At 45.3% G+C, this 25,911-nt stretch overlaps 1 protein-coding gene across 1 annotated transcript; it reads right to left on the bottom strand.

The window, feature by feature from the left end:
• Positions 1–6,571: 6,571 nt before the first annotated feature.
• Positions 6,572–24,225, bottom strand: RTCB (RNA 2',3'-cyclic phosphate and 5'-OH ligase). Its single transcript, XM_054032597.1, has 12 exons — positions 24,011–24,225; positions 22,419–22,497; positions 20,978–21,045; positions 17,406–17,505; positions 15,489–15,645; positions 14,573–14,729; positions 12,709–12,868; positions 11,790–11,965; positions 10,852–11,040; positions 10,145–10,255; positions 8,241–8,360; positions 6,572–7,676 (listed from the first exon to the last, which is right to left on the bottom strand). Exons 1-12 carry the CDS (start codon positions 24,101–24,103, stop codon positions 7,569–7,571), a joined length of 1,518 nt encoding a protein of 505 aa, XP_053888572.1. The 5' UTR covers positions 24,104–24,225; the 3' UTR covers positions 6,572–7,568.
• Positions 24,226–25,911: the final 1,686 nt, after the last annotated feature.

Below are 25,911 nucleotides of genomic sequence, written 5' to 3'. Positions count from 1 at the left end.
GAAAATGAGCCCAACCAATTTGTTTAACTTTTATATTTGATATGAACTGAAAAGATGCCTCTGTTCTTTGGAAAGGGGCAGGTGTTGGTACCCAGATAGAACAGAAGTACTTGTGGCACCTTAGAGACTAACAAATTTATTTGATCATAAGCTTTCGTGGGCTACAGCCCATCTGAAGAAGTGGGCTGTAGCCCACGAAAGCTTATGCTCAAATAAATTTGTTAGTCTCTAAGGTGCCACAAGTACTCCTGTTCTTTTTGTGGATACAGACTAACACGGCTGCTACTCTGGTACCCAGATACTTTCCAGGTTACTAATGATAGCACTGAGAAATGAGGACTGGGGGTTATTTTGACAATATAGCTGGAAAACAAAGGTGTATCCATACGGGGAATTCTCAGCACTTCTCCAGGGTTGCTAACTCTCATGCTTTTATCACAGCTTTTGCAATGTGCGGTGCTTTTCTGACAGGCCCAGCTCCTGGAGGCATATGATCAGGAGAAAAGTTCAGCTTTCCCCCCTTTTAAAAAAAATACATTTCTATGGAGACAAGTTGGGAAAATGCGATCAAAGAGCATCCTAAACAAAAATAAAAAACCACTCAAAATGTATTATTTAAAACAAGTCTCATGATTTTTTGGCACCTGATTCATGATTTAGTAACATGGGGTTAGTAATACTGTTGTTCCCACTACTGGTGCCGTCAAAGTGATGGAAACGCTAATGTTATACTTAATACAGGCATTTTTAGCAGCATCACTGCAGTCTGCTTAGCGGTGAGACACCTGTGTCTTACCTTCCTTAGAACTCCCACTGTTGTCTGTCCTGGCAGAGCTGCATGGGAGCTAGACCAGTGGTGAGAAAAGAGCAAGCTGAGACATGGCTGGAGAGGCAAAAGCAAATGCCAATTGCAGGCAGGGCCCTCTGAGTAATTGAACTCTTCCTTCTGAAAGCAAGAGCACGTGTTGGCACATGCTCCAAGAGGGATATTGCTTTGCCGGATTACTTTGAAGATGGGGGTGAGGCTGGTTAAGTGTGTTTATGTTTGAGAGGAACAAAGGAGTGTGGAGGAGAGGCCTGGCTGCCTGCGCCAGAGATCACACATTCCTCCTGGGCCAGAGATACAGCCGTGGGACCACCAGCGGAGGAGGAAGAAGCGCATGTTAGGATAGGAGCATGCTGAAAAGAGAGATAGAGAGAGAGAGAGGGTACATACGAGAGAACAGAAGGGTGCTTCGATCAGCTGATATTCGTAGTATAAACACACAGCTTAAATAAACTCAAGGGGAAAAAAGAACAGGAGACCAATGGCTTGTCTACACTTACAGCGCTCCAGCTGTGCCACTGTAGTACTTAGTGAAGACACAGCCTATGCCAGTGAGAGAGTTTCTCCCAGCAGCATGGGTAATCCACCTCCCCAAGAAGCAGTACTGTATTGATGGCAGAGGCCCTCCCATTGACATGAGTGCTGTCCACACTGAGAGTTAGATTGCTATAACTGCATCGCTCAGGGGTGTGGATTAGTGAGTTATACCGACATAAATGTGTAGTGTTGACCAGGGCTAAAGAATAGTGCACCTATTAGTGCACTGCAGCAGTGTTAATGATCAGCAATTTATGGCAGATCCATGTAGGGTGACCAGATCACCCAGGCAAATATCGGGACAAGGCGGGGGGGGGGGAGGGGAGGGGGAAAAGGTGGCAGAGAATCAAAAAACAAACAAAAAAAAACCCTGCCTCCAGAAATGCTGGAGGGGGCACTGGAGACTCAGGAGGAGCGGGGTACCATGAGTGAGAGTCCGGCCTGGCCCTGAGCAGGCAGGACTCAGTTGGGCGGTAGGGAGAGTAGGGGGGTGGCCCACAGGACCAGGCGGCGGCTGTTCTCCCCCCCTGGGTGCTGCTGGCCCCTGGCCAGCCCCTGGCCAGTCGCATCTGGGCTGCTGCCCAACTGGTGCTATCCCGTGGCGGCCCCCGAGTGGGTGCAGCAGGCCCCAGCCCCTCCGTCCTGCTCAGGTCCTGCAGGGGAACGAACGGGGCTGGGCTGCCGATGCCTCCGCCCCAGGATTGCACCAGCTGGGCAGCAGCCCAGACACGACTGGCCAGGGGCTGGGCGCAGCGTGCGCGCTGCTGGGTCCCCGCAGCAGGCCCGGGCTCTGGGGGTTCGGGTGGGCCCGGCGCCAGAGCCGCAGCGGGCGAGCTTGGCCATCGGCCGCTTCCTCTCCCCGCGGCAGTGGGAGCTGCAGCAGCGGCTGCTCCCGAGTCCCGCTGCCCAGGGTGGGAGAACAGCCACCGCCTGGCCCTGCGGGCCGCCCCCTACTCTCCCTACTGCCCAACTGAGTCCTGCCTGCTCGGGGCCAGGCCGGACTCTCACTCACAGCACTCCGCTCCTCCTGCATCTTTGGGGCCTCCCTCCAGCACTTGTGGAGGGAGGAGGAATGGTGAGCCTAGGGAAGAGGCGGGGATTCGGGGAGGGAGCCACTGGGGGAAGGAGAGGGTGGAGTCGGGGGGGGAGGGGCACGAGCACGAGCACATCCGGGCTCCGGTGCATTTGTTTGTTTGTCCAGTGTCCCGACCTAACATCAGTCAGGACGTGGGACAAACAAGCAAATATCAGGACAGTCCCAATAAAATCGGGATGTCTGGTCACCCTAGATCCATAACACACGCTCACCCTTTCCCCTCCCTGCCCCCCTCCTCTATAAAAGTGGATAATCTTTCTCCTTGGATTTTGTCACATTGAGGACAAACACCCTCCCTCCCAGATACCCATGCCTTGAAATCTAAATGTTCAGGCAGCAGTCATATTTAATAACATTTGGAGGCAAATTACATTCCCTAGCAAAGTAGGGAAATGTGGTCTAAATGAAATTGTAAAGTGGGTGCACAACTACTTGAAAAGCCATACTCAAAAAGAGTAGTACACAGTCAAACTGGAAGGACATATCTAATGGGGTGCCACAGGGGAATGGCCTGGGTCCAGTACTGTCCAATATTTTTATTAATGGAGTGGAGTATGCTTATAAAATTTGCAGAGGACACCAAGCTAGGAGTAGTTGTAAACACATCGGAGGACAGAATGGAAGTTCAAAACAACCTTGACAAATTGGATAACTGGTTTGAAATCAGCCAGCTGAAATTAAAGACAAGTGCAAAGTACTACACTTAGAAAGGAAAAAATCAAATGCACAAAATAAAACAGGGAATAATGGACTAGGTGGTAGTACTGCAGAAAAGGAGTTGGGGGATATAGTGGATCACAACTGGAGTGAGTCAAGAGTGTGACGCAATTGCAAAAATGCTAATATTCAAGAGTGTAACAGGAATGTTGCATGTACGATTTGGGAGATAATTGTCCTGCTCTAGTTGGCACTGGTAAGAACTCAGCTGAACAGAGGAAGCAACAAAAATAAAAGGTTTAGAAAACCAGGCATGCTTAGTCTTGAGAAACGACAACGGGGGCGTGGGGGCACGACCTGATAACTGTCTTCAAATGTGTTAAGGATTATTATAAAGAGCCTGGGGATTAATTTTTCTCCATGTCCACTGACAGTAGGACAGGAAGTAATCAGCTTAACCTACAGCAAGAGAAGTTTAGGTTAGATTTTAGGAAAAGCTTGCGAACAATAAGAGTAGTTAAGTAGTGGAATAGGTTACCAAGGGCAGTTGTGGAATCCCCATCCTTCAAGGTTTTTAAGAGCAGGTTGGACAAACACCTGTTAGGGATGGTCTAGGTCAGGGGTTCTCAAACTGGGAGTCAGGATGCCTCAGGGGGTCACGAGGTCATTACATGGGGGGGGGGAGGGGAAGATGTCAGCCTCCACCCCAAACCCCACTTGCCTCCAGCATTTATAATGGTGTTAAATATATTAAAAAATGTGTTTAATTTATTAGGGGGGTTGCACTCAGAGGCTTGCAATGTGAAAGGGGTCACCAGTAAAAAAAATTGAGACCCACTGGTCTAGGTTTACTTAGTCCTGCCTGAGCATGGGGGCGGGGGGGTTGCACTAGTTGATCTCTTCAGTTCCCTTTAGGCCTGCATTGCTATGATTTCTGCACCAGCTCTGCATCCCGTGTGTTTATTGTGCCTACTCTTTGAAGGTGGTTATTTTTCAGGAGTCAGCTAAGGGAGTAACAAACTGCAGTGGGTTTTTTCTTTCAGTGATTTGATTCTAGAGTGGTTAATGGTGTTAGAAACAACACCTGCCTCTTGAGTGCACTATGATCAGATACTTCCTGGCAAGAACAGCAGTGTTATTTCATTCCTTTCCTGTTAGTACAGATAGTTTTAGATCATGAGGTATGAGTAACAGATGATCCTTCAAATACCACTAAAAACAAGAGTATTCCTCCATTCTACCTCTTAGAGAATTTAAATATTCATACCTTAAATCATTCTTGTATAGCTTCACTCCTGGGGGTTTCACTGACACTAAAGGTGGAAGTCTTTGTATCTAAGCACCAGTTTTGGTGCACTGGTTCCAGCTAGACATAATGCAGACATGTACTATGTAAGTTCTCCATAGGCCAGCTCTGCCAGGGGACTTCACAAGACAGCAGTAGAAGATAAAGTGAATACAGTTGGGCAGGGAATGTAATAGTGCCTGCCACTGGACAGATCGAGATTCCAATAACTCCACTTACAGGGTGTAACCCCCCACCCACCAGTGGTTTCTGCAAAAAAACAAAGCCTAAAGAAAATCCTGTCAGCTATTCACTTTGACTGTAAATGTACCAACGCTCTGTCTTTTCTGGGTGGGGTGTGGGAAATATCTTTCATGCTCATCACAGAACTCTAACTCTTCTCTATTCCAGCAGCTCCTATGGGGACACAATGCGTCTCCTACCTGCCTTTGTCACCTACCCTCTTTATTTGATTTAGCCCAACTATCTTGTTTTCTAATGCATGTTCTACTTCTTTGGGTGGGGACTTTTACAGCATTTAATAAATACATTTACTTCCAGAGTTGAAGACAACAGAAAGCTTGTATACACCTATAGTGCTGCAGAAGCTGTTATACTTTAGTGAAGATACGATCTATGGTGAAGGAAGAACTTCTCCCATCGGCATAGGTACTCCACTTCCCCAAGAGGTGGTAGTTACGTCAGGGAGAGAATCTCTCCTGTCAACATAGCACTGTCTACACTGGGAGTTTGGTTGGCATAAATGCATCACTCAGGAGTATGGATTTTCCACACTGCAAGGGATGCAATTATACCATATTAGTTCACAGTGCAGACCAGGGCAGAGTCAAAAGTTTTAAACCCTACATTTGTCCTACTTTAAAATGTTATAGCCCATAGTAGCATCTGGAGAAATTTGAGTTCTTTTACATTCTACTCCTCCCTGGCCAAGAAACTAACAAAGACCGTTCTGTACAGCTTACCAAAAATTCCCAACACATTGGTACTAGTATGGCACCACCTGCTGCTAACAAAATTGTCAGATCTAGGCTCCATTAAGCCTCATGCACAACAATTAACTAAGGAAAAGGTCAAGTATAGTCACACAAAAACCAGGACATATTTTGTATGTAAAAGTTCTGCCTGTTTTAACGTATGGTGATGGTTGAACAAAAGCTACCATTAATTTAAATTTCATTTGCAACACAGGAAAGTGGAAGTTAGGAAAGAAAAAAAAATATTCAAACCATGATGGTTTTACAAATAATGAAACATGCAAAAATATTTTCAGAGGTCCCTTGAAATATGGCAGTGAAAAAGAATTACATTTACATCAGCCATGTGCAAAGTATGCTGTATGGAGCTCACACCACAACAGGGGATGGGGAGCAGCACAACTTAAGTTGTGGATGCTGACACTGTGGGTCTAATTCTGCCTGCAAAACATGCATTGAAATTCAGTGAGCTTGATTCTGATCTTAGGCAGGTGAGAACTGGGAGTGATTCCACTGGAGACAATGGAGGAAGTGACATCAGAGTAAGGCCTGACAAGAGTCATACCAGTGTCTCCTAGCATAAACTGATTCTGTACCTATAAAAATAAAGTTCTAATTCTTAAAATTCTAATAAAACTTAATGTTAGGTTATTAATTCAAATCACATTCCATTCCATATTCCAACATCAACAGGCTTCATGCGAGGCACTTGCTTTGAATTAACGTTTTCATGAGCATGTAATCAAAACAAGCCCAGGTTGGAGCCTCTACCAGTAGTTAGTTTCTGAACCCCTATTATGGGCATTTTTGCCACGGTTGCACTTCTGCACTTCAGGGTTTTATTTTAACACGAGTGCCACCTAGTGTCTGCATTTACAAGCAAGTTTCACCCAGGACAAAGGTGGGGGTGGGGGGGGAGAACTGGTTCTGAGAAAAATGTAATGTTAAACAATTCCATTACAGTTAAGCACTTATTTGCTATATTAGCATTTCTTGGAACAAACAAACAGTGCTACTAAATGCAAACATTTGTACAATTCATAGCCCACATGCAGACACACCAGCTTGGTTATAATCTGAAATCTTGGTAACTTCTAGACCACAGTATAAGCACTTTTTTCTTTTTAATAATCAGCTGTTTCAGCAACACAATGAGGACACCACACACACTGCAGTGATTTTGTGTTTTCCCATTTTATTTAGAAGTTCCAAGTTCCCAGAAATTCACCAGTTTTGGTGATTTGCCTCCCAAGTCTCAATAACTAAATGTAAAACAAAAATAAAGGGCTAATCTGTCAGTCTCAAATCATACTTATCTTCAGTCATGATCCTGCATCTCAGTCCACTAAGTCATCCACACAGAAACCCACTGGAGAGAGCTGTGCCAGCAGATCCAATTACAGTTGCAGACCTTTCAAGTCTTATGCTAAGCACATCTGTCAGTTGTTAAGTCACACCATGTGCAAGGTAACCTTTGACCTTTTCAATAACATACCCAATGGCACTAGGATTCCCATCAGCCCTTGTGGAACAACTGTGAATATCAAAGGAGTCAGTACACCCCAGGGTCATGTTTTAATTATGGGGGCTGTGGCTGAACCCTGGCTAGTCTCTCTCATGCTTTTTGTTAGGGTTAAGACCACTCCCTACCTCATCATTTGTTACATAACTACCACTACCGTATGTCTACACAATATAGACTAGTGTTTGCAAACAGAGCATCTTCCCACTGCCAGGAGTTCTGTATGTGACCTGCCAGAGGACTTCAGTTGGCGTCAGGAGCTCCAGTCACTTGGGTGCACAGTGAGTTGGGCAAGGGTTATATATTAAATTGGCTGATGAAGGGTGTACTGCCATCTGCAGGCTTATTAGTGACAGTCTGGTTGAACCAGGTCTGCAGTTCTACTAATGAAATTCAATGCATTTTTGTGGGATCATTAAACATAAGGCAACAGCATCGGTTTGTTTACCCCTTCTGCATACTACAGAGCATCGTAACACAAAAAAAAGTTATTTTTGAGACTTCTCGCCCAGTCGTATTTCCAGAATAGGGAGTGTACTATCTGAGCACTCTGCAGTCAAGAGGTATGAAAGATGATGATTACGACAATTTTAGTCTGTTCTGTGGAAGGCATTGCTGTGCCAGTGATTTCTGATGGCCTCAGTCAGTTCCTAGCCTTTAATAACAGCGATAGGTCTCAATTTAATAGCTTTCTTGCTGATGCCAGCAGCATGGCAGGTGTTAACCACATCTGTCACATTTTTATAGGATTCTGGTGCCTAAAAAAAAAAAAAAAAAAAAAGACAAAGTTAGACACATGCCTCTTTGCTTTACCTTTCTACTCTCTTAAAATAGGGGAACTTACTCATTGAGGCACTAGTTATTTTTACACAGCTAAAAGATTAGTGAACCACTTGAACATAGCAAGTTTGTGTCTTATTGGGGGGGGGGGGGGGAAGAGGAGGAATCAAGCTATTTTGAAGATATTCAGGAACTGAACTAGCCACCATACTGGACTCAGCAGCAGGAGAGAGGACACCAGGTGCCTGCGCCATGGAACAAGCCACTCCAACTTCCTTCCAGAAAGAGGCAGCCTATAAAGGTCAACTTTCACAGTCCTATTAGTGTCTGGAATCATCAGGGCAAACCTCCATGGAATTTTCCCTGATGCCATCATTTGGGCAAAGGACTAGATTGGACTGGTTTTGAATGCAGGCTCTTCATGTGACACTTGGAGAATTTGACAGCTTCCATCAGGAATGCAAGTGCGGCTCCTCTAGTTGCCCCAGTGGATAATTTGCTGTCTATCAGAGTACACATCCAGTCAGAAATTTAAAACTTACTTCTTCCATGACCAGCTTGGGAGAAGCAACACGGATTGCGATCCCCATGTCTGCCAGCTTGTCCAACACATCCTGGAAGTCCAAGTTTCGTCGAGATTTTGCTCGGGACAATGCACGACCCTAAACAATAGATTTAGATTATTTCACTTTGTTTTGTAGTCACCACGAGGAGTAAGAGTTGCATTACTAAGACCGACAGACAGTGGAAATAAAGAAAAAAAATCACACACCTAGGTGTTTCATTCCAGGCAAGACAGCATTTGCAGAAATAATCATGCACAAATTTTATATTTAAACTAACCGGAGACTTGATGGGACAGAACACTCAGAATGTTTTACTTGGGGTTTACTTTTGGGGATTTCTGGTGCTATACAGCGCAAGCGATTTTTAACAAGCCAGCATACATTAATATTTAGAAGGAGGTGCGTGTTGTACACAAACCCCAAGTGCAAAATATTCAGTTTGATGCAAAGATTACATGCCTCAGGAGAGCTGAGAAACAGGAGGCAGCAGTAAAATGCATAGGTGTGCTGGGGTTCCTGCATAATTAATAGCACATTCTAAAGCGTTGTTAGGGATCACTATATGTACAACAATCCACAGCATGCAGGTATCTAGGATTCCTGTAGGTCTCTCCAGTGATGAGCTCCCCAAATCCTAAGAACCGGCTCCCTACCGGGTCCTCGGCAGCACTTCTGCGGCGGGGGGAGTCTTCACTTGCTTCAGGTTTTCGGCGGCAGGTCCTTCACCCAGAGCAAGTGAAGGACCCACCGCCGAAGTGCCGGCGAAGACCCGGTAGGGAATCGAAGGGTGAGTACAGTACAAGCCCCACGTGCCTGTCTCTCCCCCCCGGCCTCAATCCGACCCCAACCCATGTCCTGCCCCTGACTACCCCCCTCAGAACCCGAAAGTTTCTCCCCTCCCCCTTCCCCACTGGGGTAGCAGCAGCAGCTCCGGGAGCTATTTAAAGGGCTGTGGCTCCCCTGCTTCTACTGCCCTGGCCCTTTAAATAGTTGCTGGAGCCCTGGGGAAGAAGCGGGGCTCTGGCAGCTATTTAAAGGACTGGGGCGGCAGAAGCAGCTGGAGCCCCAGCCCTTTATAGAGTCCCTGGAGCCCCCCCGCTATCCCAGGTCTCTGGGGGCTATTTAAAGGGCCCGCGGCTCCCCTGCTTCTACCACCCCGGTCCTTTAAATAGCCACCAGAGCCCTGGAGTAGTAGCGGGGCTCTGGGGGCTATTTAAAGGGCCGAGGCGGTAGAAGCAGCAGGAGCCCCGGAATTTTTAAATAGCCCCCAGAGCACCGCAGCCCCACCCAAGGGCTCCAGTAGTGGGGCTCTGGTGGCAATTTAAAGGGCCCTTTAAACTGCCCCCTGAGGAAGCCAGGCCACCCCTTTAGCAACCTGTTCTACACTGGCTTCTAAATTTAACAACCGGTTCTCGCGAACCAGAGCAAACTGGCTCCAGCTCACCACTGGGTCTCTCTTTTCACCGAAACTGCTAGGTAATCAGTATCCACAATCTGGGCTTTAACTGGGTGAGGAAGCTGCAACCATTTCTTTCCACTGTTAAAGAAGCCCTTGCACCACCTCCTTCCACCAAGGGAAGTGCTTTGCATGGGCATCCTCAAGGCTTCCATTCCAGTTCTTAGTTCTGGGCTGTCAGTGTTTGGTGGTGGGGCTCTGTCCACCACACCAATCCATTTTGTAGGCAAGGAAGCTTAGTGTTAGCCAGAGAAAGAGGCATCAATAGTGCACAAGGCACACCATCTGCAGCACTCCATAGGCTGGAGATCTGGGAATCTTATCTCCCCTACCCACAAGAGTAACAGCACACTGGCTGCTCCTTGAGCAGCTGTTTTTTGGATATCCCATCACAATCCCTTCTTTAACTGTTTTTTGTACTTACAGCTCCATGGCATGTGGTTCCAAAGGTCTCGGTCATGCCTTGCTCAGTACCAGTAAGAACATAGCTACAGGTTCCCATTGTCCCACCAATCAGTACTGGCTGTCCAGTCAGCTAGGGGCGCAAACAAAATAATATTCCCAATTTAAGATCAAAATCACTCAAGATTTAAGACAGTTTTGTTCAATAAACGATATAAGGGGACCAGGGTGCCATCAAATGAATTCAGGATCACATATCCATAAAGGAGTGCTGGCAAGTCTCTGGCTGTGTACCCAGGACTCCTGAGTCAGTAGATGGACTGGAAAACACAGGCAGTGTATAAAATTGCTCATTATCATGAGGAGGCCAGGCAAACAGACACAGTTTGCCCTAAGGCAGGGGTGGGTAAACTTTTTGGCCTGAGGGCCACATTTGGGTATGGACATTTTATGGCGGGACATGAATGTTCATGAAATTGGGGGTTAGGGTGTGGGAAGATCATGCAGGCAATTGTAGGTTGGGGAAGAAAGATGAATCAGGAAGTGTCCAAAAGTTTCAATACAAGCCTGAGGATAATGGCTGACACTGACAAGTGTTCCAATATAATTCATTTGCTACCCTTTTTGAACTGAAACATTTAAAATCTTCCTCTGTTAGTAATACAGAAACCCTTCCTATTCATCTGAAACCCCTCCCCTGCCTCCACCTCCCTCTAAAGTTAACCGTACTTGGTAATCAACAGCAATGAGAGGATGATGAGGAGGGAAAGCCCTAGTCGATCCCTTTCTGTGCACCAGCAGGGTCCGCTCTTTTCCATCCACCACATGCTGCTCCACTTTGGCAATGTTATGAGACACATCATAGATAACATGAAGATCTAGGTCATCAGGGGTTGTGTTGAAGACTTTAGCGAAGGCCTAAGGGAGAAAGTTGGGATGTAAACACAGGAGCAATCCCTCACAGCTTTAGGGGTTAAAAGCAGCAGACTCATTTGAAAATGGCCTGTCACGGGAAACAGTGTGTCAGAAAACAGAACACTGCAACTAAATGAAGTGACAGGTAAGGCAACACTTTCAGTTCAGCCTCCCTGGTTCTAGAAACACTGGGCCAAATGTAGCCCTGACATAAGTGAATGCAACTTCACTGAAGTCAATCGAGTTGTGCAAAATTTACTCTACAACCGAATTGGACTGATTATCTGTTCACTGGCAGCTTGGATCCTTCTGAAAGTATTAGAAATCAATCAGGAAGACTTAGAACACCAGAGATCAATCAAAACGCTGTGAAATAACATGCCTTAATATTTCCTCTTCTGCCAGTTTGAGGGTAACAATAGAGACCTCAGAACTTAGCTTTTGAAAATGGAGCGTTGGCACTTCTGAAAATTTTACCCTCTCAAACTGGCAGAAGAAGAAACGTTAAGACGTGTTATTCTACATCTTTTAGATGTAACCCAGTGAGACTTTTCTGCTGGCAAAAGGTATTGGACTGACTGCTCTTGAGACTGAAGTGTTCTCTTAAACCAACAAGTTAATATAGCACAGGCAGCAGAAAAGTACAAGCTTCACCCAGCTGCTCATCATCATGGCTCAAAATGTTTTACCTTGTTCCAGGGACCTTTAAAAGGACCTGAATACTTGCAGCAGAACAGCAGCTCTGCTCCTACCTGTCTGGTTAGGAAAGTCATGGAAGAGCGGTTGACCCATGCGTAGTTCCCAGCCGCTGCCATTCCCTTTAGGTAGTCCTGTCCTTCTGGGGAGGCAATTCTGGCGCATGCCAACTGGCGATCATTAACTATGATCTTGTCCCGTTTCATGGCTTTCTCCATAGCCACTAAAGCATCTGGGGAAAAACAAACAATACAACCAGCCTGTCACCTCTACCTTGAAAGGCTTTAGGTCTAGATTCACAGGCACAAAATCCAGCTCCTCTCTCAAAGGTACCAGAAGGTGGTTGAACCTTCAACTTCCTCTTAAAATTAGAAATGAATGTGTGGAATGATGACTTCAGTTGTTGCTACACAGGGTCCCACAGTACCACCTTCAGAGTGAAAGTGATGGAACTAGGTGCCTGGGAGAAAAGACATGCTCCTTAGAGCATGTGTTTTAAGTTTTAACTACCTAATAGGTACAATTAAAGTCCTAGGAGTATGGTTTAGAGGTCTGAGCACAGCACTCAGTGCAGGAACTCTGATGTTCTAGCCACAGCTCTAACACTGACTTTTTCTGTGATCTCTGGAAAGTTACCACCTCTCTCCTTTTCCTCTTATTTCTATTGCAATAGTGCCTAGGGATTCCAACCAAGGATCATTGTACTAAGCAAATACAAATAAAGACAGCTTCTGCCCTAGAGAGCTCACAGTCTAGATCTCTGTCCCATTCCCCCACAATCTCAAATGGAGATAATTACCTACTTCATAAGGGCTGGTTAAGGATTAACTCATTGTTTTTAAACCACAATATAAGTACTGAATATATTCTAATAAATGTGACTGGTTAATAAGGTTTATTGTGAGCAGCAGACTATTCTGAAGAAATTTTATCTTACTTCAGCTCTTACAAAAGTAGTCATATCACAGAATATACCTGTAGCTACTTGATGGCCCAGGCCTCTGCTGCCGCTGTGGATCATTACACACACCTGTCCCTTGTGATCAATGCCCATCTTCCTGGCAGCATACTCGTTATAAATGTCATCCACCACCTGGATCTCAGCATAATGGTTTCCTGCTCCCAGGGTCCCCAGCTGTCAATTACAACAACATATCTTAGCCATCTACTGATTAGACACTGGACAAAAAGTGAGCCTTTGGGAACAGAGGAATGGCTGTCTCCTTTGGAGGGGATTATGAATGAAGAGTCATGGGTTTATGTGCAATACGGTGAATGGTAATAGAATGTGGTTAGAAAGTGGCAGTAGTGCTGCCACTTTCAGCAAACACACAGAGGCATACTTAAAAGGAAGGAACAGATTCTAAAACACAGATAGGAAAGAGAAGTAGCCTTTACATAGCCTTAGGCTGGGTCTACACTACCCGCCTGAATCGGCGGGTAGAAATCGACCTCTCGGGGATCGATTTGTCACGTCCCATCGGGACGCGACAATCGATCCCCGAATCGACGCTCTTACTCCACCAGCGGAGGTGGGAGTAAGCGCCGTCGACGGGAAGCCGCAGAGGTCGATTTTGCCGCCGTCCCTACAGCGGGGTAAGTCGGCTGCGATACGTCGAATTCAGCTACGCTATTCACGTAGCTGAATTTGCGTATCTTAAATCAACACCACCCCCCCCCCCCCCCCCCCCCCGTAGTGTAGATGTAGCCTTAGTAATAGGGCTGCGGCAATGTCTACACTAGAGAGTTTACAGCGGCACAGCTGTACCAATGCAGCTGTGCCACGGTAAGATCTCTCGTGTAACTGCTCTATGCAAACGGGAGAGAGAGAGAGAGTTCTCCCATTGACATAATTAAACCACCCCCAACAATTGGCGGTAGCTATATCAGCGGCAAAACCTCTAACACCAACATAGTGCTGTGCACACAACCACTTATGCCGGTATGGGGTGTGTTTTTTCCACACCCCTGAGCAATAAGTTTTGCTGACATAAGTGGTGGTGTAGACATGACCAAAAAGTTCATAAATACAACAAACAGGTGGATTTTTAAAAGCCACATTCCTGGAGAAGTCGGTCATCAATGATGGAGATGTGGTCTGAGCATAGGACTGGGAGCCAGAATCTCCCAAATTCTAATCCTGGTTTTGACACCAACTCTGTACATTTGGGAAATTCACTTAACAGTGTGAAACAGATAATTACCTGCTCCACAGGAGAGATATGAAGGTTAATGTTTGCAAAAGTCTTTAAAGGTTAAAATGCCATGGAATTGCAATATATTCTCATTAATAATGCCCAAGAGAGTTGGAGGAAGAAGCCTTTAAATTATAGCAATGGTATGATCTCTACTCTAGCCAGCATACCAACCCAGGCAATGGAAATTAAATCCAGTCGCCTTGCATGGCAGGCCAGAATTTTACAACCAAGTCACAGGACATTTTCTTCAAGTTTTTTTTTTTTAAATACATCGTTGGTCAGACAATTTAAGTCAATGTAATCAGAACAACAACAACAAATCTAGAAAAGCTACCATTCCTAAAAGGTTGACAAGTGCTAGTAGTGATGAATTCAAACAGTTAGGGCCAGCTGTTTAACGACAGATGGGAGGGCAATTTTATACATAGGTAAGAATTAAATTACAGTTCTTACTGTTATTTGTTTCCCACTATTCTAGCTCTGTCAGAAAACAGATTCAAAATCATAACCCCTCCCAAATCAAGGCTAGTCAAAGCCTATATGAACACAGGGCATGAGTTACAGAAATGAATGAAGGTAATTTTTTCTTGTTGTTGTTTTAAACCTCAAAGTGTTTACAACTACCTTACAGGTAACATTACCTGAGGCAAACCTCTTTTCTTAGCTCTTGAGGAGACCTTATTGGGATCAGCCTGCAGCATCCTTCCATACTCCTCACAGTGCTCCTTGTCCTCTGCCCAGGCATAGCCTTCCCGGAGAGACCAGTCCACACCCATCTCCAGGGCCTCCTCCAAGTCCCTGCAATCGAGACACTTTCCTCAAACTCTTAAATAAGTACTAGCTCAAAGTTAACCTCACATGTCATCCAAGGGTTCACACCCATATCTGAAGCGGTGAAAAGCCCATGAGTTCACTCAACCCTTTGCTGCCAATCAAAAAGCCAGTTCCACAAAGATAAAATTAGTGAATAAAGCCACTTGCAACTTCATTGCTTCCCCTCCCCCATATCAGGGTAACGACTGATATTTTAGCATCACTATCTATACCAGGGGTTGGCAACCTTTCAGAAGTGGTGTGCCAAGTCTTCATTTATTCACTGTAATTTAAGGTTTTGCGTGCCAGTAATACATTTTACATTTACAGGGGCCGGCGGATGGAATCCCAGACTGGTGGTGGGCTGAGCGGGGCCAGTGGCTGGCCATCCAGGCAGACAGGCCAGGCTGAGCGGGGCTGGAATCCCAGGCCGGCAGCAGAGTGCCACTGAAAATCAGCTCACGTGCCGCCTTTGGCACATGTGCCATAGGTTGCTGACCCCTTATCTATACAATTAAAGAAACCCTCCATTATGAGAACTGATAACCTTTAAACCACCCTTAATTAATCCTCTGACTCCTAGATGGCTTTGTACTATTACTTCTAGCTGTATGTGTAGGGGAAAGGAATGGGCCAGGAAGTTTCTTTCCACCTCCTTCCAGCCTCCCACCTGCAAATCCCGTCTCAAAACAAAGGCCAGACACTGCCCATCCCCCAGAAGTGCACACAAAGTCATTTACTTACTTGGCATTCATGGGAATGACACCCTTGGAGCCCACGCCTACTGGAATATGGTCAAACATGGCTTGGGCGAGCTGTTCCTTCACGGGCTGGACGTCACTTTCATCCAGATTCGTACGCAGCAGTCGGACACCACAGTTTATGTCAAATCCGACACCACCTGAAGGTATAAAAAACACACACAAAGTTAATAGATGGGGCTGCTCATTTGTGGGTCACAGAATGCTACATTGCAGCCTTTGGCCACGTTCATCTTTAATACTGATGTGCTTCCTGACAGAGAAAGTTTTGCATACTAGGGTCTGAAGTCTTCATCAGTCCTACCACCATATTAAATGAGAGGACAGCTGCAATCTGCTCCATTTTAGTGAATTTCCATGCAGTCTGTAGGCCCCTGGCAAGTTGACAATGCAATCCCCCAAATAGGTAAAATCTGGCTCTACTGTAATGAAAAGTATTCCATATCTACAACATCTTCACTCAATGCTACAGGGATACTCCCCTGCTCTAGATACTGTCCTAGATAATGGATACAAAAACAGTGTCTCCCACAAAATCCTTAACTTGCAAAGTTGCTCCTGTGATTAATATAGAAATACCTATCCAAACTACTCAACAAGCACATTACAATTAAAATACACTGATTTTCTACCCTACCAACACAGCCTTTTCCATTTCTAATTTCAGTTATTTGAAAACAAAATCTTTGTATTTAAGGTAGCAGGCTTTTAAATTAGTGCAAAAAGTGTTCTCTGGAAGGCAAACAGCAAGTTCTCCCTGCTGTCACATTTTGGCAGTAAAATGTGACCCAAGAGTGTTTATGTTAAGTGATACTTTATTTCAGTATTACAGGGGGATCAGAGAAGAGTGATGAGAATTTTCAAGGACGTGAAGAAACTCACAAGAGTGATGGGATTATTTACCTAGAAAGGAGACAAATAAGAGGACATGAAATAATGACTGGCCTAAAAAAGATAGATTGGGAACTTCTCTTCTTGTCTCATAGCACAAGAGCAAGGGGACACTCAATGGAATTAAAAGTTGGGAAATTCAAAACTGATAAAAGAAAATTCACACATTGTGTGAGAAAATAACTTTGGAACTTGTTACCACAGGAACAGTTGAGGCCAAGAACTTAAGATTCAAAAATGGATTGGTTGTTTATATAGATGTCAAGAATATCCAGAGATATAATTAACGATAAATTTTTTGGAAAGCATACTAACCTTGCTTTAGAGCCAGTATCTAACTATTAGAGATCAGGATGAGACCTATTTAGAGGGCAGATTATCCTAATCTGTCTATTACAGGGTTCTTAAGCCTTCCTCTGAAACATCTGGTGCTGACCAGTGCCAGAGCAAGATACTGGACTAGATGGACCTGGGGTCTGGTCCATTATGGCAATTCCTGTGTTCCCATACACATAGTTTAGAATAATAGCTGTCAGATGCCAGCACAGAGGCATTTCCAAATGGTTAATAAAGGTGAACTGAAGAGTTCTTAAAAAAAAAAAAAAAAAAAAAAGAGAAAACTATTTAGATCCTAAATCCTTCACATAAACGGACAAACTTTTAAAACTAGAGTTAAAAATTAGTTCCTCTTTTACCTGCCCAAAACCAAGTTCAGGGGTTCTGGGCTCTCTCTTCAGAAGTTGGGAACAGACACCCAAAACAGCGTGAAGAGAGCAAGGCTCCCTGCACTATTTAGGTGCTTTGGTTGTAATCAACTCCTGCAGAGAACTTAGGATGCATGAACTGGTATCTTAACAGAGAAAAACTTTTCAGATCACTATTAAAAACATTTCACTTTACTTCTGTACTGTAAAAATGTGGGGATCTCAAACAGCTATTTCAAGAAAGAATTTCAGATCACCAAAGACAGTTCTCAAAGTATATTAGATCAGACTCAAGTTACTCTTACCTGGTGACACCACTGCGTCTGGGTCACTCATGTCAAATGCTGCCATGTTACCAATGGCAAACCCATAGCCAGAATGTACATCAGGAAGCCCGATAGATCTCTGAAAGAAAGTTCATCAGATTTCAAAAGGGCAGTGGAAAGACTTCTTTTAAATGATATACAACCCTGTTCCACACATGGACAGGCACAACGTAAAGCTTACACGAGACTAGTCACCAGTAACGGTACCAGGGGCAGTTTACAGATCTCCACACACACCAGTCATTTACTTTGATTCAGAGTTCCCACATTCCGCACTGACACAGGAAACAACTTTTGAATTGAATTGTGGTATTTAAACTGATAAGCAATTTATCATTAGGACTCATCTGCCTCATTCAATTAAACTGGATTTAATAATGACAAGCCCACACTCAAAAGGCACAGAAGTTTAAGCATGCAGAAAGTCACCCAAAATGCCAGCAGATTGCAGACATAAAGGAAAGAAAAAAAGCCATGAAGTAAGAGGTAAGCAGGAAACAGACAGCATTTTCCAATATTGAATTGTATAATTGCACACAAACCAAGAAAGTGCTTCATTCCAACAGGTGAAACAACAACAAAATGACCCAAGAGGTAAGAGGTAGATGTTTAAGCTAGTTTTTGTTAGTGACACCTGCAACACAAAGAGGCCCTTTTGCAGATACTTTATTTTATAATGTCTAAAAGAGGCCTGCCCTTTCCCCTCCCCAACAACCCTAGAAATACTAGAAATTCAGATTGTGTCTGTCCTGGGAGACTCTACGGAGAAGTAGTAATGACTTCACAGCTTTCAAGAAAATGAACCCTGATCAATTGATAAGGGTTGTGATTTTTAGTCAAACTATTTAAAACTGTTTGAACACTTATTTAAAACACAAACATTCGGAAGAAAAGCCATTTTATTAAGAATTCAACCTTTTCCCCTGTCCTAAGAAAGCTCGATTTACAACCAGGAAGCGCTCTAACACAGACAAAAGTCTGGAATGGACATTTGTGACATTTCTGTGGTAAGACATAAGCTGAACAGGCCACAAAAACCAAACAAAAACAAAACAATCTGCATCCCCAATTCTTCTCCTTTACATGTCACCTTTAAGAACTTTTATAGCCCCAAGGGCAGCAATTTATTGCAAAAACAAATTAGAGCTTTTGCTGAGTTACCACGTAAAACAATTACAAATGAAACAACCATGTTGCTTATTGACAATTAATAAAAATGAAAAGTAATTCACCCCCCTACAAAAACACTTTACTCTCAGCTTCCTAAAAAGTGACACACTATCACGTATAGAAGTTTCTTAAATTTATTAGAAGCAAAAGAAAGACAAAGAAAAGTGTAGGCCCGCTATTTAGTGGGGAAGGAGAACTAATAACAGATGACACCAACAAGGCTGAGGCGTTTTAATGCTTCTGTCTTTACTAAAAAAAAATTGTGGTGGGATGGTTAACATAATATCAACAACAAGGGGGAGGGACACAAGCCAGAACAAGGAAAGAACACGTCCAAGGATATTTAGATAATTTAGATGTATTCAAGTTGGTCAGGCCTGACGAAATTCCCCCTAGGGTAGTAAAGGAACTAGCAGAAGCAGTCTCGGAACTATTGGTGATTATTTTCAAGCACTCATGGAGGATGGGTGAGGTCCCAGAGGACTGGAGATTGGCAAACATAGTATCTATCTTTACAAAGGGAAACAATAAGGATCCAGGGAATTATAGATCAGTTGACCTAACTTCAATACCTGGGAAGATATTTGAACGAATTATTAAAATCATCAATTTATAAGCACCTAAAGAATAACAGGGTAATAAATCATGGCCAGCATGGACACAAACAACAAATCATGCCAAAAGAACCTAATTTCCTTCTTTAACAGGATTATTGGCATAGCGGATAAGGGGGAACAGTAGACCTGATATATCTTGATTTTAGTAAGGCTATTGACACAGTCCAATTCTCATAAGCAAATTAGGAAAATACGGTCTAGATGAAGTTACTATAAAGTGGTTGCACAATTGGTTGAAAGACTGTGCCCAATGGGTGTTATCAAAGTTTCTCTGTTAAACTGGGAAGATGTATCTAGTGGGGTACTGCAAGGGTCTGTCATGGGTCTAGTACTTTTCAAGATTTTCATTAATGATTTGGATAATGGAGTGGAGAGAATGCTTATAAAATTTGCAGATTACAGCAAACTGGGAGGGGTTGCAAGCACTTTGGAGGACAATAGCCTTGACAAATTGAAGAATTGGTCTGAAATCAAAAAGATGAAATTCCATAAAGTAGTATACTTAGGACGGGAAAAAAAAAAATCAAGTGTGGAAATATAAAATGGGGAGTAAATGACCAGTAGTACTGCAGAAAAGGCCCAAATTGACATGAACCAACATAATGCAACTGCAAAAAGGCTAATAGCATTCTGGGGTGTATTAACTGGAATGCTGAATGTAAGACATGGAAGGTAATTGTCCTGGAGAGGCCTCAGCTGAAGTACTGTGTTCAGTTTTGGGTGCCACCTTTTAGGAAAGATATAGACAAGCGTCTCCCAGAGGAGAGCAACAAAAATGATCAAACATTTCCAAAGCCTAACTTCTCAGGAAAGGGTTATACTCTCCCCCCCCCCCCCCCCCAAAAAAAAAAAAAACAAGAACAACAAACACTAGGCATGTTTAGTTTTGAGAAAAGACAACTGGGGGGAGGGGTTGCTAATAAGCCTTCAAATATGTGAAGGGCTGTTATACAGCAAATAGTGGTAAATTGTTCTCCACATCCCATTAAGGCAAGACTAGAAATAACTGGCTTAATTTGCAGTTTAGGAGATTTTAGAAAAAAACTTTCTAACAATAAGGATAGTTAAACACTGTAATAGGTTTCCAAAGGAGGACATAAAAACCTCCAGTTAGGACAATTACAAGAGCAATTAGACAAACATCTGGTCTAGGTTTACTAAGTCCTGACTCTGTGTGTGTGTGTGTGGGGGGGGGGGGGGGGGGCACGGCGAGGCTGGATTAGATGACCTCTCAGTGTTCCAATATTTCTGTGATTTTGTTCTATCTGCAACATTGCATTAGAACGTGATGCTTCATGTCCCATAGGCACGAAGGGAAAAGGCAGAATGCACAAGAAGCCAAAACAGAATGTGAATTTCAGAAAATGTTATTTTTTATCTAGAGTAATGAGAAAAGGGACACACACAGAGGCCACCATCAAAAAGTACGCATTTGCCATGGCTTGTATAAATCACTTGACGGGGTGTATATTTTAAGTACAGACAATACTGAGGTAGGATAAATATCCCAGTACCACCTTTACTTTTTCCATTATCTTCACTGTAACTGTATCCTGCTGGTACTCTGCCAAGGAAAACAGCAGCTGACCTTTAATCCATACATATGCAAAAGGAAAGCCACAATTTCAGGGGTGGGTTCCAAATGCATAGCTCTCTTGAAATGAAGTTCTATACTCTAGTTCCCAAAATGACCACCATTTCGAAAAAAATCAACCAAGGGGGGAGGGGGCGGCAAAGAGACAATTCTTCAGAGCAGTCACTCACATGAATAATGCCAGGTAGTGCAGCCACATTCCCAATCTGTTTCATGGCCGGCAAGAATCCACCAGCACCTGAAAGAAGAAAACTGAAAGTTTATGCAAGGGACTTGCTGACGAACAGTGTTGATCATGAAAAGTGCTACCATATCAGTCAAGTTGCTGACTTAAATCTAGGCAGATCAGTATTGACCAAAAGTCGTTTCAATCTGGTGGAAAATGCCTGGCACTTTGGGGAGCTAAAGCTCCATTACACCGAAGAGTTTCTGAAATTCTCCCACTGTGGCGCCAGTATCAATGCAGTTCCGACTGTTGCTAGCATCAAAGTGCTGGTATAGGCCACCTGTCTATATTTTTACCGCCATATAATCTAGGCCTGTATAAAGGAAGTAAAAATTCTGGTTCAGTGTCTACAACAGAGTTCCCACGAGTGCTAGATTAAAAAATTTCTGAAAATTCTCAATAGATCATGCCTCAGTGAAATGAGTCTTGTGGCATCAGTGCAGAGGTGTCGACATAACACAAACCACCTCCACAATTGGCACTCTTGTTGATAAATATCAAAAGATAAGCCAAGGACCGACTGGCGAATGGAGAATGAACTCCCTTTTCTCCCTACTTTGTGGTCCCTGCCGCATTTCAGGTCAATGCTGAGGCACGGTCAGGAAGTTTGCACTCTTGATGTCCACGCTGTACCAATATCATGAAGGTAGAAGCCTTGAGAGGACAGTGCCAAGTCAATTTAGGCCTATGTTTATATTGATATATAAAGAGGTTACAAAACCTAAGATCAACAGAAATATCCCCATGTTTGTTGTTTTAGCTTCCTCTGTATTATATATTTAAGATTTCCTTCCTGCACTGTGCTGTCACATGAGAACTAGAAATTAACTTACAAGTCTATTTTCATAGTCCACTCTGAGTGAAATACAGGAAATAACTAAAAGGATATAATTATGAAAAGTGCAGTAAATTTTAAAATCCCTTTAATTTTCAATTATCTAAAGTTCTTATTAACACAAGAATTTATTCATTAGTTTTTAAACTTGCTTAAGTACTTTACAGTCACCAGGACTGGCAAGCCAACATGTTTCAGCAGCACCATTTCAGGATAGCAGTGTAGTCAGGCACACAGATAGTGCATAATGTCATGGCTGGACATATGAGTAGCCTTCACTACACAATTTCATTGTTTTCTTTGATGCATGCAAGCCACGTTAATTCAGCGTTGGAGGCTTTTTTAGGAGGTGAGGGTGACAGAAGTGAAATAAGGGACGCAAGTATTTGAAAATTAATGAAAACAAATGAGAATGGGATCTTCTTGTACTTACAAAAACAACAAGGAGTCTGGTGGCACCTTAAAGACTAACCGATTTATTTGGGCATAAGCTTTCGTGAGTAAAAACCTCACTTCTTTGGATGCAACTTAGATGCAGTCTTGTACTTACCTCCACCTCTGCAGGCATTTCGTAACTCCTCAAACATTAATTTCTCTAGCGGCTCATTTACATAAAACACTCCTTCCACCTAGAGGCAAACACAAGAACGGGAAGAGACAAAATAATGAATCGTTACTGGTCTTAAAAAACTCACGGCCACAAGCAGGACTACACTATAGAACAAGAATTGCCAAGATTAATGGTATTTAATAGATTACAGAGTGTATTTTTTTTGTCATTTTCTTGCCATTGTTTATTTAGAAGTATACTATTTTATTAGGTTTTTGGTAGTGCTTAAAACATGCTAGGCACTTCCTAAAGACACAATCCTTGCTCCAAGAAGTTTACAATCCAAACACTCAAGCCTGCAAACACTCAGGCCATGTTTATATGTACAGTGCTGCAGCAGCGCAGCTGTACGGATACAAGGGGAGCGGGGAGGAATAGGGGTTGAGAGTTCAATCCTTGAGGGGGCCACTTGGGGATCTGGGGCAAAATCAGTACTTGGTCCTGCTAGTGAAGGCAGGGGACTGGACTCAACCCTTCAGGGTCTCTTCCAGCTCTATGAGATAGGTTTCTATAAACTGCACCACTGCAGTGTGTCTGGTGAAGGTGCTCTATGCCAGTGGGAGAGAGCTCTCCCCTCTGCATAATAAAACCACCTCTGCAAGTATCAGAAGCTACCGCCAGCAGGAGAAGCTCTCTTGCTGACATAGCACTGTGCACATGAGTGCTTATGTCAGTGTAACTTATGTTGCTCAGGGGGTAGTTTTTTCACACCCCTGAGCAACATAAATTATGCCAACATAGGTTGTAGTACAGATATAACCTGAGGCACAAAATTGCTGATATGCATTAGTACCTGTAGTATTAGGGCCTAAAGTCAATCAGATGTTAGGGAGAACAGAGGTGGTGTATGTGTGGCTCAGGTTGTGCCTAGGTGTACCGTAGGCTCCTAACTTGTAGTTCTGGAATTAGACAGTTATACCTTGGAGCATTATGCCCTGCACACCAGGATGCTTTCTCTGAAGTTTATTTTAATATTGCCAGTTTCACACTCTAAGGGAATCATTAAGTAAGGATGAAGAAAAATAAATCCCAGCTGCACCCGAGCTCTCTGGGCCCGGGGAAGAATTGTGCCTGCCTCCAAGAGGCCCCCACCGCCAGCCCCCAGCAGCCACTTGTTTCATTTCCAAACAAGCACCTTGGTGCTTTCTCCCCGGCTGCCCCTCAGGCGGGGAAGAGGCTTCCCGGAGAGCTGCTGAGCAAAGGCATCGCCCGGACGCCCCTTTGACCTGAGCCCAGGGGGCCCCGCCCCTGGGTCTGGTCCCAGGCTCAGGCCGCAGCTCCCCGGGGCAGGAGCTGCGCGGGGTGCGCAGAGCCCGGCACGCTGGGGCCCGGCCACGGGACCGGTCTCGCGGACAGCAACAGGCCACGCACCGCCACGGGCTCCGCCTCCCTCCTCACGGCGCGAGGCCGCCAGCGGCCCCAGGGCGAAGGGGTGGGGGGGGGATCTAGGGCAGCCCAACCCCCAGCTCAGGCTCCGCGAACGGCCGGTCACTGCCGAGCGTGAGCCCAGGACACTCCCCCCCCCAGCTCACGTTCATGTTGGGCACGAAGCCCTTCTTGATCCTCCAGCTGTTCTTGTCGAGCTTGTCCAGGTACTGCAGCTCATCGTTGTAGCTGCGGCTCATGGCGGAGGCCCTGTAGACTCCGTGTCACACACACACACACACACACACACACCGCAGCTCCACCTCCCTCACGGCGCCACCGGGCAGGAGGCAACGGGGGCCGCCGAGGCTCAGGCTCTCTCAGAAGGCGAAAATCCAGCGAATGGGAGGGCAGTAGTTGAAGAGGTTGGACGGGACCCGCCGAGGCTCACATTTCATCCGTTCAGTCTGGAGCGTTACATTACGCCAGCCCTGCGGCGCTTTGCAGCGCCCCCTAGCGGTCGAGCAGGGCGCTGAGGCATCGGGAGGGTCGCCCCGCCCCCGGGGGTGTGGGGGCGGTGCGTGGTAGGACACCGTCCTGTCAAAACCGCACCGCAGGGAGCCAGTGCGCATGGCCCCCTCCCAGGGCCCGTGCAGAGCGCAGTGGCAGGGGGTTCCGCAGCTGCCGGGTCCCTGCAGGGAAGGGGGAGGCCGGGAGTACTGGGGTGGGATCTCTGGGATTCATCCCCAGAGTCAGGGCCATCCTGAGGATTTATGGGGCCCTATGCAGTATTATTAAACTGGTGTCCCTACGCTGGCACAACTGGTGCCCCTGTGAATACAGCCCCTGCCTTCTGCCTAGTAAGAGACTGCAGCGCGTGCTGGGTGTGTGGGAGCCAACCTGCTCTTACCTGCTGGCCTGGTCATAGGGGTGGACTATGTGGGTGGGTGTTCCAGGCTGAAGCACCCACAGGGAAAATTTAGTGGGTGCAGAGCACCCACCGGTGCCAAGTTCCCCCCTCTGCCCCACTCCCTGTGCTTCTTGTGCGCTGGCATCCCTGCGTTTACCAACTCCTTCCCCTCCTTCCCAGTGCTGCCAGAGCGCCATGAACAGCTGATTCATGGCATCAAGCTCTGGGAGCAGGGATAGGGTATGCTCAGGGAAGGAGGTGGGGCGTGGGTGGAGCAGGGGAGGGAAGAGGTGGGGCGGGGGCTTGGAGGAAGGGGTGAAGCGGGGGCAGAGCCTGGAGGGCCTATGGTCCTGGTGGTGCCCCAAATTTTCGGGTGCCCTATGCAGCTGCGTATGCCTAAGGATGTCCCTGCCCAGCAAGGGACAGTTTGCTTGTGTGGGCCACCCCTTGCTGGTGTGTAGGGACCGAGCCGTACTGCCCTGTAGAGCTCGCCCAGCCCCTCACACGAGCTCTGCAGCGCCATCAAGAGCGAGAGCTCGGGAGACTGCTGCCCTCCCTGGGCCACCCTTTCCCCCCCAGCACCCTGCAGTCTGCCTTGCCACCCAGCTAGGGTGACCAGATGTCCCGATTTTATAGGGACAGTCCCAATATTTGGAGCTTTTTCTTATATAGGCACCTATTACCCCCATCCCCTGTCCTGATTTTTCACACTTCCTATCTGGTCACCCTACATCCAGCAGACACTGATAATGCAACCATACATCAGCTACTGGCTAGGGCACCCAAATGAATCACAGCTGGCTAAAAGTTTTCACCCGCAAAACATTTCCTGCTGAAAAATGGGGGTTTGTCAAATACAGGTCAGTGGTTGTTGGGTTTTTCTGCTGGAAAATAGGATGTGCAGGGCAAGTTTGATTTTTTTTTGGAAATCAGAACTTTCAAAATTAAATGAAAACGTTTGTTTCATTTTTCAAAAACTTCTTTTTAATTTCAAGTTTTTATCCCCCCTTCCCTTTCAACAGCCCCTTTTTGTCACTGCAAGCTGAAGAGCCAAGGGGAGCTAGGAACTCTTCCAGGTGGAACAAGGAGTAGATAGCACTAGGAGTAATTGAATGAATCATTAAAAAATTTTGCATGAAGATTTCTTGAAAGTGAGAT

Source organism: Malaclemys terrapin, chromosome 1, assembly GCF_027887155.1.
Source record: "Malaclemys terrapin pileata isolate rMalTer1 chromosome 1, rMalTer1.hap1, whole genome shotgun sequence".
NCBI lineage: Eukaryota > Metazoa > Chordata > Testudines > Emydidae > Malaclemys > Malaclemys terrapin.
The sequence above is the reverse complement of the archived record's forward strand: the minus strand, read 5'-3'. Positions and strand labels throughout refer to the sequence as shown.